Source organism: Chrysochloris asiatica, unplaced genomic scaffold (genome assembly GCF_000296735.1).
Source record: "Chrysochloris asiatica unplaced genomic scaffold, ChrAsi1.0 scaffold00044, whole genome shotgun sequence".
In the NCBI taxonomy this organism is placed as follows: domain Eukaryota; kingdom Metazoa; phylum Chordata; class Mammalia; order Afrosoricida; family Chrysochloridae; genus Chrysochloris; species Chrysochloris asiatica.
Genome location: NW_006408562.1, coordinates 7,195,561 through 7,216,100, shown reverse-complemented (window position 1 = coordinate 7,216,100; position 20,540 = coordinate 7,195,561). Strand labels below are relative to the sequence as shown.

The window sequence follows — 20,540 nt, the reverse complement described above, 5'->3', positions numbered from 1 at the left end:
TTTTCTGACCAGTATACAACCCTGGGGGCTCTCCTGCTTTCCAGGTGGTTGGAGCCATGCAGAGGTTGTGAACCCCAGGGAGGAGCTATATAAAATAACCCCACCATGGCATGCTCTGACCAAATCTGAAGTCAACCCTGGCCAACCCTGGACTGCCTCTCACTAGGAGAGGGGGTTGAATAGACATGTGGGCTAGAAAGAAAGCAGAAAAAAAAGGAAAGGAGGCGAACGAATTATGTGGACCCACCAGATGCAGCATGGCCATTTTGAACTTTCTCAGGCAGCTGTGAAGGCAAGGGTCCAGTAGGTGGCAAAGCATACTGCTTACTGGCAGAGAGCAGAGAGAAAGCTATTGACTTTCTTATTTTGCTGTATGGGCTGTTTTTTGTTTTTGCTGCTGTTGTTTTTTGGTGGGTTTTTTTCCCCTTATTCTTACATTGCATAACAGGACACAGCCACTGCAGCCATACTGCCAAGCTACAGCTGTGCCCTCTGCAGTCCCACCAGTTGGGCTAGAGCCAATACCTGCTTCTGTGTACACCACAGTGGTGACTACAGTCAATAACAACTAATCCACTCTGGATTGAACTGTACGAACAGTGAAAAGAGCAGTGCATCTCCTGATCACACCCACCAGGAGGCAATTGGTGAATGCCTAAGAATACACCAACATACATTCATCAACATAATGCATATACAACAACACCACAATGCCTAAAGAGCAGCAAAAAACATCTGTTCACATGAAAAAACAAGACAGCATAGCTCAAACAACCAACCAAGAGGCAGAGCTAGAATGTGCTTCTGAGGAAGAAGAGGCACTGAAACTATCTGAAAAAGAATTCAGAAGAATGATATTGAGGTACATCCAAATGTTTCACAGAAAGGTTGAGGAAAGCAAGGAAGAAACTAGAAAAGCACTACAGGAACAATCAAACAAAACAGATACAGCACTGGAGACAATACAATATTGCAAAAAAAAATCCAGAAGATCAATACTAAGGTTTCAGAAATGGACAATACATTGAAAGCCCACAGGAGGAGAACTGAAGGTATGGAAACCAGAATTAGGGAATTTGAGGATAAATCTCTTAATACTACTAAGATAGAAGAATAGTCAGAGAACAAAATGAAAAAATCTGAAGAAAGCCTAAGATTCATGTGGTACAACATGAAGAGGAATAACCTATGGGTGATCCAAATTCCAGAACAGGAAGAGACACCAAAAAGTACAGAAAAGGTAGTTGAAGAACTGCTAGAAAAAAAAAAAAAATTCCCTAGTAATGAAATTATTCAAGAAACTGGACAAACCCCAAACAGAATAAACCACAAAAGAAACTCACCAAGACACGTAATCAAACTCTCCAAAACAAAGACAAGGAATCCTGAAAAAAGCTTGGGAAAAGTGAAATGTTACATACAAAGGAAAACAATAAGATTAAGTGCTGACTTCTCAGCAGAAATCATGTAGGTAAGAATGCAATGGGGAGACATATTCAAAACTCTGAAAGAAAACAACTGCCAACCAAGAATCATAAAAGCAGCAAAACTGTCCCTCAAAAAACAACAGCAAAATTAGAACAGTTCCAGATGAACAGAAATTAAAGGTATTTGTAAAAGTGCATGAGCAGCCATGTATAGAAACAGTTCAGTCCAGTGGATTGATGGAACATGGGAAACTCAACCTCCATAACCCTTATGCTGCTTTTTGGTTCTCTTCCAAATCCCAGCACCATGCTTGGCATGAAGTGCTGTGTGTGCACAGAGAGCCAGAACCAGGACCAGCAGGCTCTGAGCTGACCACAGGCAGAGATCAGGGAGGCAAGAATGATCAGTCAGGGTAGGTGCTGCTTAGGGCTTGTGACATCATTATGCAGTCCTGATTCACTGGGAGTGAATGGGCAAAGGCAAACCCTGGTGGGCATGCGTACTCACATTGTTTTCCTTCAAAACTGATTTGGGAGCCAGAGTTGGGAGTGTTTTCAGAGGATCACAATTCCCTATGAATCAGAGAAGGAATAGCATTATCAAAGGGTCAGGATTCTCTAGTGAAATAGAACTGGTATGATGGAGACAGACAAATAGACTGATTTTTTTTTTTTTTTTTTTAGGATTTGGTTCATGGGATTGGGGGACTGGCAAGTCAAAAATCTATAGGTCAGACTGGAGATTGTGTTAGTCCTGTATTCTAAAATGTGTAGGTCAGGAACAGGAAGAGTGGAGGAGTCCTGATAAAATGTCTATTTATAATCTAAAGGCAGAATATCCCATAGGTTTCTTGGGTTGTTTTTAGTCTTTGAAATGGAGAAATCAGTAGACAGATAATTAAACTTTGTTATGCATAAACTTAATTTATTACAAGGTAGTCATGGCAAGGGATGCAAGTAATACTACATGACATTGATTTTTAGCACCAGAGAATCAGCATTAACAATGATTAGAGTCTCCATATATTGTCAGTTATAGTGCCAGATGATGAGCCCCTCAGGTTAGAAGGCACTCATAATATGACTAGGGAAGAGCTGCCCCTCAAAGTAGAGTTGACCATGATGACATAAATAAAGTCTTTGGGACTTTCATTTGCTGATGGGGCACAACTCAAAATGAAAAGAAACAGCTGTAAACATCCATTAATAATCGGAACATGGATAGTATGAAGTGTGAATAATACAAAAATTGGAAACTATAAAAAATGAAATGGAATGCATAAAAGTTGATATCCTAGGCATTAGTGAGATGAAATGGACTGATATTGGTCATTTTGAATCTGACAGTCACATGGTTTACTATGCCAGGAATGATAAATTGAAGAGGAATGGCATCACATTATCAAAAAGAACATATCAAGATCTGTCTTGAAATACAATGCTGTCTGTGATAGGATAATATCCATACACCTACAAGGAAGATCAGTTAATATCACTATTATTCAAATTTACACACCAACCATGAAAGGCAGTGATGATGAAATTGAAGAATTCTACCAACTTCTTCAGGCTGAAATTGATCAAACATGCAATCAAGATGTATTGATAATCACTAATCACTGCTGATGGGAATGTAAAGGTTGAAAACAAAGAGGAAGCATCAGTCATTGGAAAATAAGGCCTTGGTGAGAGAAATTATGCTGGAGATAGCATGATAGAATTTTGCAAGACCAATGACTTAATACAAATACCTTTTTTAAACAATATAAAAGACGACTGTACACATGGACCTCACCAGATGGAATGCACAGAAATCAAATTGACTACATCTGTGGAAAGAGTGGAAAAACTCCCTATCATCAGCCAAAACAAGGGCAGGGCAGACTGGAACAGACCATTAGTTGTTCATATGCAAGGTCCGGCTGAAGAAAATTAAAACAAGTCTGCAAAAGCCAAACTATGGCCTTGAACATATCCCACCTGAATTTAGAGATCATCTTAAAAACAGATTAGATGCATTCGACAGTTAAGGCCAAAGACCAGAAGAGTTGTGGGATGACATCAAGAACATCATATAGGAAGAAAGCAAAAGGTCATTAAGAAAACAAGAAAGAAGGATAAGACCAGAATGGATGTCACCAGAGACTCTGAAACTTGCTCTCCAGCATAGAGATGCTATGAAAAAGGTTAAAAAAAAAAAACAAAAAAAAAACTGAATAGAGAATTTCAAAGGGCAGCTTGAAAAGACAAAGTAAGAAAATTGTAAAGAAATGTGCAAAGATCTAGAGTTAGAAAACCAAAATGAAACAACGTGCTCAGCATTTCTCAAGCTGAGGAAACTGAAGAAAATATTTCAAGCCTTGACTTTCGATACTAAAGGATTCTATGGGCAATAGATTCTGTTGTGGCGCTGTGGGTTAATGTTATGACTGCAAAGTCGGTTTGAATCATAAGATCAACAGTTCAAGCTCACCAGCTGCTCCTCGGAAACCCTGTACAAGGGTCACTATGGGTCAGAACTGACTCGACGACACTTGACCCAAGGTTTTGGACGGGAGGGTGAGGCTCTGGCTGGGAAGGACTTTCTCAGCAGGAGCAGTGTGATCTGATGGTGGGGGACATCTTACTGTTTGGACTCAACAAGTTTGAGGTCAATCATAGGACACATATTGGTTACTTACTACGGATCTAGCACTGTGCTAAGTTGAGTGAGCATGTGTGTGCTTGCCTATGTGTGTATGCATAAGTATGTGTGAATGCATGTTTGTGTACAGTGTACATACATGTATGCATGTGTTTACATGTTCAGGCATGGGGCCCATGTGTCCGAGTATGTGGATGCATGTGTGTCCATGTGTACATGCATGTGTGTGTGTGAGCATGTGTGTGTGCACGTACACATTTGCAGGTCTCAGGGTGGGGACACATGATAAAATAAGAAAATATCAGTTATCAATAAATAACTAGTCATGGACAGGAAACAACATTCGCCTGCTAGTTTGTAGTTCTGTGGTGACCAAATGTTGGAAGCTTTGGCACAGGTGTTCTAAATGCCATTGGGTCACCCATGGTACAGGTTTCAAATCAGCTTCCAGGCTAAGACAGTCTAGGAAGAAGGAGAGGAGGACTATTTTTGAGTATTTAGCCACTGAAAACATTATGAATAGCAGAGGAAAACTGATAGACATAGGGACAGAAAATGAGCCCCTCAGGTTAATAGGCACTCAGACTATGACTGGGGAAGACTGCCTCCTCAAAGTAGAGTTGACCATGATGACATGAATGGGGTAAAGCTTTCTGGACCTTCATTTGCTGATGGGGGACAACTCAAAATCAGGAGAAACAGGTGCAAACACCCAGGAATAATTGGAACATGGTATGTACTAAGTATGAATCTAAGAAAATTGTAAGTTGCCAAAAATGAAATGGAATGCATAAAGATTGATATCCCAGGTATTAGTGAGCTGAAATGGATGAGTATTGCCCATTTTGAATCTGACAATCATATGGTTTATTATGCCAGGAATGACAAATTCAAGAGAAATGGTGTCATATTCCTCATCAAAAAGAACATTCCTAGATTTATCTTGAAGCACAATGCTGTCTGTGATAGGATGAAATCCAAATGCCTACAAGGAAGACCAGTTATTCAAATTTACACACCAAACACTAATGTCAGTGATGATGAAATTGAAGAATTCTACCAATTTCCTCCGGACTTCTGGTGTGGTGCTGTAGGATCAGCACTGGACTGCAGACCACAAGGTCAGCAGTTCAAACCCAGCAGCTGCTCCATAGAAATTCTATATAGGGTCACCATGAGTCAGAATTGACTCAACCACACTTAACAACAACAATCAATTTCTTCCATCTGAAATTGATCAAATATGCAATCAAGATGCATTGATAATTACTGAATGTTGGGATGCAAAGTCTGGAAACAAAGAGGACAGATCAGTAGTTGGAACATAAGGCCTTGGTGATAGAAATTATGTTGGAGATTGCATGACAGAATTTTGTAAGACCAAATGATATATTCATTGCAAATACCTTTTATAAACAACATAAAAGATGACTAGATCTGTGTTGAAAGAAGTGCAGCCAGAGTGCTCCTTGGAGGCCAGGATGGCCAAACTTCGTCTCTCATACTTTGGACATATTGTCAGGAGGGACCAGTCACTGGAAAAAGGATATCATGTTTGGTAGGGAGGAGGATCAGAGAAAAAGAGGAAGACCCCGAGCAAGATGGATTGGCAAAGTGGCAGCATCAATGGGCTCAAGCGTAGCAACGATAGTGAGGTTGGCCCAGGATCGGGCAGTGTTTCGTTCTGCTGTGCATAAGGTCGCTATGAGTTGGTACTGACTCAATGGCACTTAACAATAACATACCTATGGATCTCATCAGATGGAATACACAGAAATCAAATTGACTACATCTGTGGGAAGAGATGATGGAAAAACTCTGTATTAGCAGCCAAAGTAAGGCCTGTGGCACATTTTTGACCCAAGGTTTTAGACAGACCCTGGCTTCTGGGAAGACACTCAACAATCCCCAAGACACTTCATAATTGCTTACTGCTCTGAAAACTAGTACGGACTTCCTCCACAGAGAGACTGGGCGTACCCTGAGAACTTCACAGCATGCACTTTCCCAAACACATGGGCTTCCTGGGGCACCTGTTACCTTCTCTTCAGTGTGTACCTGAAAGGAAGGATTCCTGGGAATAGAGACAAAGAATTCACCCAACACAAAGGCATCCTGAGGAAGACAGTGGTGGAGGGGGGCCTAGGAAGAGGCTATCTGGCTCCCCTCTTGGCTCAAAAGAGATGTGGTGAGTGAGGACCTCAATGGTGCCCATGTTCTGGAGAATGGGGGCAAGGAAAAGCAGCCCAGTGCAGATGGTAGAAGCTCTCAGCTTCCAGAACTATGATAGAAGCAATTCCTGTTGTTTTAAAGTGGTGCTGCGGGTTCATGTACTGGACTGTAAGGTCAGTTTGAACCTCAGGGTCAGCCGTTCAAGCTCACCAGCTGCTCCTTGGAAATCCTATACAGGATCGCTATGAGTCAGAACAAACTCGACAGCACTTAACAACAACTTAACAACATTTTGTATGGCAGCTCTAGAAAACGAACACAGTTCAGGAGAATGGAAGCTTTTTATATCATATGTGGAACTTTTTTGTGTGAGTTTTTAATCCCTGCCCAATTTCAAAATTATAATAAGATAAATTGGGTCACCAAAAAGGAATAAAGGAAAAATAGGTAGATACTCTAACAACAGCAACATGATCATGATGCACTTCTAAGTTGCACCCTTGGTTCTAGAAGCATTGTAAGCAGTTGTCTGGCAGCTGTATATGCAGAGCACTGTTACCCCAGATCACACCAACTGCACCCTCAAACAGGACCACACTCTGCTTGCTCTGGTCCTACCTGTTCCAGTCCCAACAGACTTCCTTCACTTCATTCTGAAGATTCACGGGGCACTCCTGAACCAGCTGAAGTGCCAGCAGGGGTCTTACCTGAGCACTGCCACCTGGTCTGACCCCACAGATCCAGCTGTGCGCTCGGGCACTCTCAAAGCACCCTTTCCTGTTTTTAAGGAGGACATTCTTCCCAGATGTCTTAGCGTTTTCCCTAACAGCAGTGCTGGAGCTCGTGCTTGCTGAGCCATAGATATGAGTGGGCCCTGGGCTAGGAGAACTCGTGTGGCCTTGATCCCTCCCGCTTTATTCTGAGTCTTGAGCCTTCTCAGTCCATGCCCTCTCCTATAGGGTAGAATATTTTCAAAAGCTCCTCAGAGCTTCCTAGGAATGGACCCTGCCCCACCAGCTGCTGTACTCTGGTGTATCTAGTCTCTGATGGAGGAGGCTCTAACTCCAAGTGCATATGAAGTGAACTGACAAGTAGACCTCCATCCTTCCTTGCCAGCATCCCCCCTCCACACACACCAGCTACCATATTACCACCAGTCTGGTAGGCTCTCTGCCGCCTGAAAGACCTCATCTAAGAGATGGCCAGAAACCATCACCTTCGAGTTCATGTCTCCTGGAATAGTCAGTCCTGGGTGGAGGGTGGGGAGCTGGGAGGCGTGCATTTGCCAGTCAGTGGATGGCATGGGAGTAGCCTCAGCAGTGCCTGCAAGGGGCAAGCTGAGGTGCCAAAAGAAAGGTCTCAGATGCTGCATGGAAGATTCTCTCCTTTCTCCATCTTCCAATCTTATATAATCTAGTAACAGGCTTGCTTTTCTTTTTTTCCTAGCATGGACAATTCAGAAGACCCTGTCTACGAAAGTCTAGAAGAATTCCACGTTTTCGTTCTGGCCCATATATTAAGAAGACCGATTGTTGTCGTAGCAGACACAATGCTAAGAGATTCAGGAGGAGAAGGTAAGTTCCTCAAAGAAATGTGTGTTATTCATGACCCAAAAAGCTTAGCATTCCCATGAAAGAGAGAGCATAATTTAAGGATTAAAATCCCCCAAAAATCCCAGTGCATTACTCTGCAAGGACAAGGGTCATGTTGTTTGTCATCATTTCTTCTCTGTGTGATGTGTTTCTTTTTCTTTCCTAATGACACAAGCACCCACTTGCTTAGTTAGGGTTCTCTAAACAACAGCATCAGGAAACACATACATAGAGATTTACTTCAAGGAATTGGCTCACATCACTGTTGGGGGTGAGGAGAAGAGAAGGAAGCTGGCAAGGCCAAGATCTCTAGGTTAGGCATGGGAAAGACTGTCAAGTGAAATGAGAGTTCTGCCCAAGTATCTATAGTCTGGGGGTGGAACATACCTGGAGAAACTTACTTTTCAACTTATGGCTGATTTTATTACATTAGATTGCATTATGAAAGTTATATTCGATTACAAGTAGACTGGTGTTTGGCCAAACCACTAGGAACCATAGCTAGCCAAGTTGACATATAAATTAACCATGAGTGACCAAGAGAAATCTGGCTGTGCTGGTCGGGTATAAACCCAGACCTCACTCCCATACTCACATCCATGTGTCCACATATGGCCGGCAGGTCAATAGCCCCTTCTCTGATGGGCACTAGTGCTCAGCCCAGCACTGCTTACTACTCCACTCCCCATCCCACCCCTTCTGCAGGCTGTGCATGTTTTAAAGAGTATTGTAGAAGACAAAAAGCATGAGGTCACTTGGCAAGGTTGTGGTAGAAAGAGAGGAGGAGGCCAGGACAGTAGGGGTGTTCACCCAAGGCCCTGCATGCCCGGCACTGCGTGTGGCGGTCCTTTCATGCATCTTCTTTGTCCATCCTCATCTCCAGCTCTGAGAGTGAAATGTGCTCGTCCAGCCTAGGGAGACTAAGGAGTGCCCCCAAGACACACAGCTGATTTCCTTGAGGACCCATTTCAATCCCAGCACAGGGGTGTCCCCGCCAGCACCTGGTCAACTCCAGCTTGTGGCCCCCGAGTCCCGGAGGGAGGAGGAACTTGTAGGGTCAGCACCTCTCAGAACAGGAGAATAAAAGGGAAGTGGCCAGAAGAGGTAGACCACAAGGACAGGGCCTCTTGTACAATGAGTGAAATTTCCAAGATCGCCTATCTCTCTTCCCCAACACCCCTCACATAGGTTTTATCATTGTTCATTTCTGTCACCAACACCAGCCACTGTTTTCTCTGGTGCCGTGTCTTCTCTTTGGTCCTGAGAGGATATCATTAACAAGGAGGTCATGGCAGTGAATGACAGACGTGGAGTGAAGAGGGACTCGTGCCAGCCCATAATCACCACTGGACCAACTTTAAACCTGTGCCATCACAGAAGCTGGGTCCTCCTAGGCCATTTTACAAGTTAGAATACTTGTAAAATGTATCCTAACTACCACGTTCAATCCACAACTACCAGAGATTCTTAGCTAGCATGATGATCAGGTAGGGAAGGAGCTGGACTGTGGCTGTCCAACCCAATACCACCTTCTGCTGTCAGTCTCACTGCTCCCTGGGAGCCCAGTATGGTCTGAGAGTCCACCCATTCTCCCATCTCAGCCAGGGGCAAGAGTGTAGTCTTTCACAGGGGTCCCCTCCCTCTAATAGGGTTCTCTTGTGGAGAGAATGATACTAACTAGTTTAGACAAAGGGAGGGCAAGGAGAAACTGTAATAATAGATCAAATTTGTCACTGGAACTGGTTGGATACTCACTTGGCTCCCTTTGGGCAAAAGAAGCAATTTACAGACTCTCAGGCCAAAGGAGGGTTCTTTGTGATTGAAAAACAGGTGTTGCTTTAGGGAAACAAATGACAAGGTATCCCTGCCAGTAAAGGATTGATCCCCAATTTCTCGCCTCCCCGCTGGTCTCGAACTTAGCAGCTAATATTCTCTGATTAGTTCCTTCAGAATCCAGAGGAGAGGCTCTGAGATTCTGAGCAAAGAACTTCTCAGGAAGCATAGATGTGTAAATACTTAAAAGTACCAGTGAGGAAGGAGGAAATTTAGAATGTGTTTCCAGGCAGACATCGGCACATCCAGATGATCTTTGGCCTCTGAGTCTTCTGGTCACCTGGGTAGATCTCGTGAAGTTTCCAAGTGTGGCTATAACAGAAATACCTCAAGTATATTTAAAACATCGAAATGTGGTCATCAGGAGACTAGAAGTCTGGATGCTTCTTTGTTGATCTTCGCTTCTAGGAACTGTGACAATCTTTGGCATTCCTAGACTTGTAGATGCCTTTGCCTTCATGTGGTAGTTTTCCTTTGTCTGTCTCTGAATCGATCCTACTGTTTTTATATCTCAGGAGTGATTAGATTTGGGACCCATGCTATACTGTTAGTGGTCTTATGAACATAACAAAAGAAAATCTGCTTTCTAAACTGGATTACAGCCACAAGTACAGGGACCAGGACTTAAGTACATATTTGGACACCCTTTAGTCTACAACCCTGGGCATGCTGGGCTGTGAGTCAGTCACAGTGGGCACTCCTCAGCCCTACCTGCTTGTCCCCAGTGTACATTGTGCAAGGGAACTCTGCTCAAGGAAGCAGATGAGCTCATGGTCCCCAGGCACACACAGAACTTGGGGTCAGTAGGCCTGGCCCCTTTGAGTCTAAGCATCCCCATCTGTCTGCAGGCAAATAACACCTAGCTCTCACTGTGGTGGTCATTTAATGAACTCCTGTGTGAACACAAAATGCCACAGGAGAGGTGACTTTCCACGTGAGGTGGGGGTGGAGGGGTTTGGCTGCCACCTTCGGCGGGGGGGGGGGGGGGGGACGACTGAGGGTTGAAGTGGCTGTTCCTCCTGGTTCTGGCCCTCCTTTCCACATGGGGTGAGGGTTGAGGGGTTTGGCTGCCACCTTCAGGGGGCGCTGAGGGTTGAAGTGGCTGTTCCTCCTGGTTCTGGCCCTCCTTTCCACATGGGGTGAGGGTTGAGGGGTTTGGCTGCCACCTTCAGGGGGTGCTGAGGGTTGAAGTGGCTGTTCCTCCTGGTTTCGACCCTCCTACTCCTACACACCTTGTCCTTGTTTGTGCCCTCAGCTTTCGCCCCGATCCCATTTGGAGGGGTCTACTTGCCCTTGGAGGTTCCTCCCAACAGGTGCCACTGCTCTCCCCTGGTTCTAGCCTATGATCAAGCCCACTTCTCTGCCCTGGTGTCCATGGAGCAGAGAGATCAACAAAGAGAACAAGGTACGCCGGGCACCAAGTGCGGGGGGAGGGGGGGCACGGTGAGGCAGCACCATTGGAAGAACTCCAGTCGGGCAAGGAAGCCAGGGGAGGCTGAGATGTGGGGTATCGTAATGCTGCCAGCACTTAGATGATGAGTGTGAGCTGTGGGGCCCCCCAAGTACTGTACGTGGAAGATACCCAGGCGCTTACAGTCTGAGGGACGGTAGGGACTACGTGGGCCTGGGTGAGTCTGAGAGACAGCCCCATGGGGGAAGTTAGTCCTAGAAGAGACAGGCAGGGCCAGAGCTGCCATTTGTTCCGGGAGGTTGTAAATTAAAAGACCCACCTCTGTGAGGGGGAAGGAGAGGACAACCGTATGGAGAGAACCCAAGAACCCATTCCCAAAGCAGAGCCTCTGGGTACCAGGTGCCCATCCGGAGAGTTCTGCCTCATTTTGTCAGCACAAGTTTCTTGAGGCTAGTAGCTTACTAGTATGTGTGTCCCCGCCCCTCTGCCACCAAATGCTGATGGGTTTCGAGAGACCTCTTAAAATCGAGGTTGAAGATTTTGTAAGTACTATTCTGAAAACTGTAGTTGGAACTCTGCTAATCTCCACAGTTCTAGTCAGGAAAGGGGGGTGTCGTGCTGGGTGGCCCAACAGAGCCACTGCAGGGATGGCGCAGGGGGCTCATCACACAGCCAAAGGTCTGAAAGCTACAGTGCCAGGTAGTCCCGGAGCTGGACCTGGGCCTGGGGAAGATGGGGCCCTGGGTCTGTGGGACAGAACATAGACACTACCTAGGTCTGCATCATGCACTCCTTGTGAGCCAGAGCCACAGGCCTTCCCTAGGGGATTGTGGGATTCAAAAGCAGGGCTCCCCATGTTTAATCACTGCATGTTGGAAGCTTTCAGTCAATGATTGTGTCTCCCTTTTTTCTCCCCTCACCCTCACATTAAATCCCAGCAAGTTAGAGCCAGGCCAGGCTCTAGAACCCAGGTCTCCAAGCTTTCCCACCATGAACAAAGAAAGCCCTCTCTTGTCATTGAAGGCACAAACAGAGGCTTCAGCAGTGGCCATAGGCCTGGGGCCACCAGCCCAGGATAGCCACTAACCTGCCTCAGAAGCTGGTCTCAGGTGTCTCTTTCCTGAAAGAAAACCCAGAGTCTCCTTTGTAAGAATTTTGTATATTTTATGGGTGCTCTTGGGAAGACATGAAGCCTTTCAAACCATGATTTTTGCTAAAAGAATGTTTGAGGCTTATAGTACATAAAGATTGTCTGGAAACCCTGCTTTCCTGTACATAAAACCTTAAGGCCCACTAAGAGAGCTCCCAGTACTGGCTGGCTCCACCTCCAAATTTTCCTAGGAGTAACCCTCTCCTCCAATGGGGCTCCCGGATCCAGCCCCTCAGGGTGTGGACAAATGGGATCTCCAGGCTACCATGACTGTGACTGGCCACCCGGGAGCCCTCTGTAAACTCAGGGCCTTTCCTAGTTACCACTGAATACATGTGGCAGCCTGGTATGGTACTGTAGATTCAGCACTGGACTGAGAACCACAGGGTCAGCGGTTCACCAGTTACTCCTTGGAAACCCTATACAGATAACTCAGAACAGACTCGATGATGACACTTAACAACAACAATACGCAAAGACAAATTAATTAATGAGAAGAAGATAGATCCTTAGAACTTTCAGAACACAGCACCCATGATGCTTCATGGGTACAGGCTCTGTGTAGGCGCTTCCCAAGGGTTCACTCATTAAACCCCTCAACTCTCATCCACACTTCCCAGACAGGAAACTGAGGAAGAAGGGTCTGCTGCCAGGGAGTGGTCCCCGCAGTGAAAGGCTGTGAGTATAAGTTGGTAGGATATAGTATATCGTGGCCCCCCAAAGAGAACCCTTGGCCAGAGAGGGTGCAGGTGGTAATCTTTTGGATGAAACAGTATTTCCCATTTGGTGATTCATCAGTCTCCAGGATTTGAGAAGATATGCTGGGAGAGTTGCTTCACATCATGAAAGGTTTTAGTGTCACCTATATCTAGTCATTAAAAAAAAATTTTTAATATGATTTTTTTTTTTTAAATAAGGTCATTATTTACATAGTTTTTCCTGACTAAATGCTAACACTATGGAAACCTCTGGGGGCATATCCAGTGGGCCACACAAAGATCATGTCTGTGCTAACTTCTCTTGGGGTCCTTCCTAGCAAACCTAGACAGTGGCGTACTGGCAGCCCGTAAGATTACAGGCAGAGGCAGAAATACCGGTTTGAACTGGAGTGTGGGCAACAACACTAACTCAGCCGTCATAACAGCTCCACACGCGAAGGCCCAGCTTCCAGTGCGGAATCCTAGGCATTTATTGGCCCTGAAGAGACATCACTTAAGTCTCTACTTTGCCATCACATGGTATTCTCGATTGTCTTCATCTTCTCTATTCTTCCATAAGGACGCCAGTCATATTGGATTAGGGCTCACCCTAATGACCTGATCTTAATTCGATTGCATCTCCAAAGACTCCATTTCCATATAAGATCACAGTCAGAGGTACCAGGAGGTAGAACTTTTTAGGGGGGGAAATACAATTCAATCCACACCAATGTTCCACCCCAAGGAACATCAGCTAAAGAGTCCAGAGTAGTTTCAAAGGGGCTGTCAAAGAGTAGAGGCCTAAAATAGGAACCTAGGGTCAGCTGTCCCTGAGGACACTGCCACCCAGCAGGGGCACTGGACTGCTGCCCTCCTGCCCTAATCCACTTACAGCTGATTGACTGATCACATCATGGGAGCTGATTTCCACAGTTATGTAACAGCCAACTTTATCATTACACAGCTGTCAAACCCGTGAGAATTACGGCCCAGCCAAGGCGACACATATTTTGGGGGATGCAGTTCAATCCATGACACCCACTGATAACTACTTAACCTGTGGAGGATACCAGATGACAAAATCTTTGTTTCACCTGCCTTGTTTTATATGTATTGCCTTAATTCTTTCCTCATGCCCTGTCCTTTTATCTGCCAAGGCATATAGTCTATCAGTCCCCACATAGCATCACCTTCTTCCTACTTCACTATGAACCAAAGCTTTATATATCTGGTATCCTAGGAAGTCCCTTCACCTTTTTTGAGGGTTGAATCCTCCGTATCCCATTCTCCCATTTTCTCAATTCTGTCATTTGTAGATAGAATAGATTCTTTAATTGCTTCTTAAGAAAATGTACACACAAGGCACTTTTTCATGCTTAAAAATAGCATTTTTCTGTCTTCAAACATGGTTTATAGTTTGGCTGGGTGTAGAATTATAATTTCCCTTCGAATGTTGAAGACTTTGCCCCCTTATCTTTCCCTATCATCTCAAGCTGCTGTGGAGAAATCCAATTCCACTTTGATTCCTGACCTTTCTGTGTGACCTGTTTTTGTTCTCTGAGGAAGTTTCTAGTATATTATCTCTTGTATTCTGAAATCTCAGAAGGCTGTAGTGTTGGTGTGGGCCTACCTTTATTTGCCATAATGCGTACTGAGTGCCATCCGTTTATGGACTCGTGTTCTACAGTGTGTGGTGGGTTTTATAAATTTCTTTCCTGTATTTTCTTTGCACTTTCTTTCTCCGTATGAAACTGCTCTAAATATTACATCTCTTCTCTAATATTTCTGTTTGTTTCTCTCTTTGTTCTACCATCTAAGAGATTTACTTTCCCCTCCATCAATTCCTTTAAAAAATTAAAAATTGTTAAAACCTCTCTCTGCTGTTATCTCATATTTTCAAAACATTTTGTTGTTTTCTATGAACATAATAGATTCTTATAAATTCTATGTGAATCTTAATTAAAGGGTATTATTTTAGAGTTCTCTTCATTTTCCTATATTATCTCAATTGTCTCTGAAATCATTTTCTCTCAGGCTCTTTTTTTTGCTGCCTTCTTTGGGCCGCTATCTTAACTTTGAAGGAGGAATCTTCATTATTCCCACTCTCTAGATTGTTGTTAAGTCGGTTCTGACCTATAGCGACCCTCTATAGAGTTTCCAAGAAGCAGCTGGTGAGCTTGAACCACCGACCTTGCAGTCCAAATGACTTTGCAGTCTGGTGCATTAACCCACAGCACCACACCAGGCATCCACACTCTACATTAGGAGCTGGCTTATTCTTTTGATTTTTTTTTTTTTTTTTTTTTTTCTGTCCTTTTCTAGACTGCAAAAATTCATGTAATTCAACACCACTGTCACCTGAGGAATTGGCTCCCGAATGTTCTTTGGTTCTTTTACTGTTATCCTCATCCTCTTCTGACCCATCCCACTTTTTATTTGATTTTTGAGCTCGCCCTTAAACTTTTTTAGAAATTTTATTAAAATCATCATCACTCCCAGAGTACGTTTCCACATGTGGTTTTGTAGTCTTTTTGATTCTGAATCTTTATCTTCAGATTCTTCATTATCATTCTCATCAGAACTGTGCTTCTTGCCTTTCTGTCCTTCCTTTTATTCTCTTGCTTTAAGGTGAGCTCATCTTCATTCATTTCTGATGGCTTTTCTGTAGCAGTTTCTTTGTCAGCTTTGATGCACTGAGTCTCTAAAGACAATTCTAGCAGTTCTTTCAGTATATCATCTTCATTTTTTTTCTCTCCTTTTTCTTTTCCCCTTTTGACTTTTGAGGCTCCTGTTCCTTGGTAGCAATTGCTCCTTCTATTTCGGCAGCCAAGGCATCAAGATCAATACCACCCTTGGCACTGTCTTCGCTCTTGTTTTTCTGTTTCCTCCCCAGTGCGTGTCAGCAACTCTTGTGGCCCCAGCCTCTTTATTCAGTCTGTCACAGACCCACTGCTCCCCATTTGACTTTGATCTCCACCCAGCTTCGTCCCCCTTTGCTGCCCTCTGAAATCATTTTCTATTTCATTACACTTTGCTCTCTCATCTTGGTGACTTTCTTGAACCAACTGAAAGTTCTTGTTTATCCATTTGCAGTTAGCAAGGAGGCCCAAATGCAGACAGGAAGTTCTGTGTACTCAGATGAGTGTAGACTGGAGGGCCTTTCTCTGGGTAATCAAATTGAGGTCTGCCTACTGGCATTCTCTGAGAAGGGAGCGGGCATGGGGTGGGATACTCAGCTGCTGCACACACACTGACCCCCACTCTGTCCCAGCACCTGCGGTTACAGGGGGATGGGCTAGCTTCCTGGCTACTGTTTACCATCCACTTAGGGGCTTTTGAATTATGTCAATTTTTTTCAAAATGTTGTCAAAAGTGTTATCCATTCATGTCCCTGTTTCTCATTTTCATTCCCTTACTAAGGAATCCTGACTACACAGTGGGCTACATCTTGTGCAGCTAACTACAGAGTGGGAAGTTTGAATCCACCAACCGCTCCTCAGGATAAAGAGGAGGCCTTCTGCCCCCATAAAGATTTACAGCCTAAGAAACCCAACATAGGGTCTCTGTGAGTTGGAATCAATTTAATGGCAGTGTGTTTGTTTCATTTGGTTTACATTCCCTTTTTATTATTTTACCAAGGGTTTCTAAGACGGCCATAGGTGTGGTGCCTAGGGTAAGCACTGGACCACTAACTGCGAGGCTGTTGGTTCAAACCCACCAGTCACTCCTAGCACACCCTATACAGAGCCACCATGAGTCTGAACCAACTCAACGGCACTTAACAACAACTTCACTATCCAGGGTCCCTCAAGCCTTCGAGCCCTGCATTTCTATTGTCCATACTATGTGAATCACAGCTAGCTTCTCTGAGGGACTCCGGACTTCTCCTGAACTTGCACCAAATTCTGAACGTACTTAACATAACCAGAAATACATTTATTTAAAAAAAAAAAAAATTCTTACTATCTGTATAGCAATTTTCTAGTTTTAAAAGATATGCTTTTGATAACTCTCTTATTTCATCTTTGTTACAAACCTAGAAGCTCTTGTCTCACAATATCATCCTTAGTTGACCCCTGTCTTGTTTATCCAGGAGCTCATAGGCTTCGTAATGGTATGTGACATTTAGGGTCTTTACAGTATCTAGTGCATGGCAGCCACCCAACACTGCCACAGAACCTACATCAGAGCGGGCTTAGGGTCTGGAAGTGGGTATATTTATAAAAGGAACACTTGTGCTGATAGAACTGTTCTGGATTTTGATTGAAATGAGTATATGATTAAATGATTAGTGGTTAATCATGATTAATTATGAGTCCGTGATTGAATGAGATGGTCGATTACATGAGATGATGATTCCACATGTCATGAATTGTGTATAACTAAAGGCAAACAGAGAGTTGAGTGTATATAATGCTGGTATCATTTGAAAAGGCTCCATGTATCGGTGTCAATATCCTACTTAGGAGATTGTAGCAGAGTTATGTAACTTGTTGCCACTTGCATGGCATCTCACTGCATTTTTTCTTACAACTGCACGTGAATCGATAATCATCTCATAGTAGAAACTTCAGTTTTTAAGGAATGTGGTGTGGCATTGTAGGATAAGCACTGGAGTGCTAACCACAAGGTTGGCAGCTCAAACCACCAGCTGTTCCACGGGATGAAGCTTTTTGCCCCCATAGAGATTTCTTGTTTTGGAAACCCTAAACAGAATCATTGTGAGTCCAAACTGACTCACTGGTACTTACCGACAAAATATGATAAGCATGATTAAAAAGCCCTGTTTACCACTTTCCCATCTCCTTATAACATGTATTTAGGGGCAGAGATTTAGACAACACATTCGTTTTTATTAATCTTTTCTGAGAACCAGCTTTTGGGTTCTTTTTTTTTTTTTTTTTCTATCTGTTTCGTGGATTTCTGCTCTTATCTTTATTATTTTCCTCTGTTTATGCTGGCAGCACTCATCTGTCAATTTGTAATGCTTTGGTGGCTTATGGTTGCTGTGAAGGTGGAAGATATTCCACTGGTATTTTGCATTTGGCTATGTGGATCATAACAAACTATGGATAACATTGCAAAGAATGGGAATTACAGAACATATCATTGTACTCATGAGGAACATGTACAGAGACCAAAAGGCAGTTGCTCAAACAAAGCAAGGAGACACGGGTTTAAAGTCAGGAAAGGTGTACATTACCATAGTCTCCTTTCACCATACTAATTGAGTTTGTATACTGAGCACATAGTCCAAGAAGCTGGATTATATGAAGAAGAACATGATGTTAGCACTGGAGGATGATAAACAACCAACAATATCAGAAGATACAACCTTCCTTGCTGAAAGCAAAGAGGACTTAATATATTTACTGATGAAAATCAATCAATGCAGTCTTCAGTATGGATTGCACCTCAATATAAAGAAAACAAAACTCCTCACCACTGGACCAATAAATAATAACATTATGGTAAATAGGAAAGATTAAAGTTGTCAAAGACTTCATTTTGCTTGAATCCACAATCAATGTTCCTGGAAGCAGCAGTCAAAAAATAGAACAACGTATTGCATTAGGCAAATCTACTGCAAAAGACCTCTTTAAAGTATTCAAGAGCAAAGATGTCACTTTCAGGACTAAGATATACCTGACCCAAGCCATGGTATTTTCAATCACCTCATATGCATGTGAAAGTTGGGCAGTGAATGAGGAAGACCGTGGAAGAAGCATTGAAACACTTGAATTTTGGTGTTGGAGGAGAATATTGAAAGTCCCATGGACTACCAGAACAAACAAACCTGTGTTGGAAGAAGTACAGCTGGAGTGCTCCGTGGAAGCATGGATAGTGAGATTTGGTCTCTTATACTTTAGACATGTTATCAGGAAGTCCCTGGAAGAGAACAGCATGCTCGGGAAAGTATAGAAGACCAACAAAAAAGAAGCAGCCCCTCAATTAGATGGACTGACACAACAAACTTGAGGTTACCAGTCCTGTATTTACCATACAGTGCCACACAAGGATAGCCTACAGACAGCATTGTACTTCAAGACAGATCTTGAAATGTTCTTTTTGATGATGAGTGTGACACCATTCCTCTTCAATTTGTTGTTGCCAGACTAGTAAATCATATGATTATATGATTTTAAATGACCAATACCAGTCCAACAGTGGGCTCAAACAACTCCTATGAGGATGTCAAAAGACCAGGCAGTGCTTCATTCTGTCGTTCATAGAGTGGGAAACCAACTCAAAGCCACCTAACGATAACATTTATCGTTACTTTATCATTCTTTTCCTAGTTTACAACAGAAATTTAAATGACTAATTTGAGATCTTTCTTCTTACCTAATAACAAACGTTTTAGTGCTATAAAATTTCCTCTAAGCTCCTGCTTATCAATGTATTGGTTTTGATACATTTTTCCTTTTCATTCAGTTCAAAGTATTTTAAAACTTATCTTGAGACTTCCTCGTTCACTCATAGATTATTTAGAAGCATGCTGTTTAATTTTCAAATGTTTTTAGGGAGTCTTCAAATATTTTTCCTATACTTGGCCTGTAGTTTCATTCAGTAATTGTTTGAGAACAAAGTTTGTGTGATTTTTATTCTTTTAAATTTGCTCAGGTTTGTTTTAAGGCTGAGAATATGTTCATCTTGGTGAATATCTCATATGCACTTGAAAAAAGTGGGATTTATGTCAATGAAATCAAGTTCGTTGTTTGTGTTTCTTGGGTCTTCTACATCCTTTCTGATTTTCTGTGTATTTGTTATATCAATTACTGAAAGAAGTGCTGTTGTTGTATGTTGTTAAGTGCAAGTGCTGTTGAGCTGGATCTGACTCATAGCAACCCTGTGTAGGGTTTCCAAGGAGCAGCTGGTGAGTTTGAACTTCTAACCTTGTGGTTCAAACTGACCTTGTGGTCCAGTGCTTTATCCCACAGTGCCACACCAAGACTCCAACTCTATTGGTTCGATCGACTTCTCATGTTGTTACTAGCAGTTACATCATACAATTTGAAGCGTTCTTGTTAGGAACAATCACACGTATGGGATGCTTTTGTCCTGTTGGGGACTTTACCCTTTTATCACTATATAATGCCCCTCCGCCCCCCAGTAATCATCTTTATTCTAAAGTTTACTTTCTCTGTTTCTAAAGTTTACATATTCCAACTTTCTTTTTATTAGTGAATATCTTTTAATCTGCTGTTGTTATTAAATGCCGCTGAGTCAATTCTGACTCACAGCGACCCTGTAGAGGGTTTCAGAGGAGCAGCAGGTGGGTCTGAAGTGCCAACCTTGTGGTTCACAGTCCAGTACTGATCCGATAGCACCACACCAGGAGTCCTAAATAGGCATTTATATGTATAATGTATTACTTGTAGATAACATATACTTGGGTGTGGCTTTCTTCTCCTTTTATTTTTGTCTTTAAATTAGTGTGTTTTGGCCATTTACATTAATGGTATTAACTATATCGGTTGGGTTTAAACCTACTATCTTGCTTTTAAGGAGCTCTGGTAGTGTAGTGGTTATGAATCTGGCTGCTAATCTCATGGTCAGCAGTTTGAAACTATCAGCTGTTCCGCAGGAGAAAGATGAGGCTTTCTGCTCCC

At 43.2% G+C, this 20,540-nt stretch overlaps 1 protein-coding gene across 1 annotated transcript in view; it reads left to right on the top strand.

Annotated features, from left to right (window-relative positions):
- OTUD7A (OTU domain containing 7A) overlaps positions 1–20,540 on the top strand; it is a 181,747-nt gene that overhangs the window by 129,568 nt on the left and 31,639 nt on the right. Inside the window, exons 7-8 of the mRNA XM_006861918.1 lie at positions 7,690–7,817; positions 10,924–11,073. Of these exons, the coding sequence (XP_006861980.1) occupies positions 7,690–7,817; positions 10,924–11,073 (278 nt within the window). The remainder of the gene's footprint in view (positions 1–7,689; positions 7,818–10,923; positions 11,074–20,540) is intronic.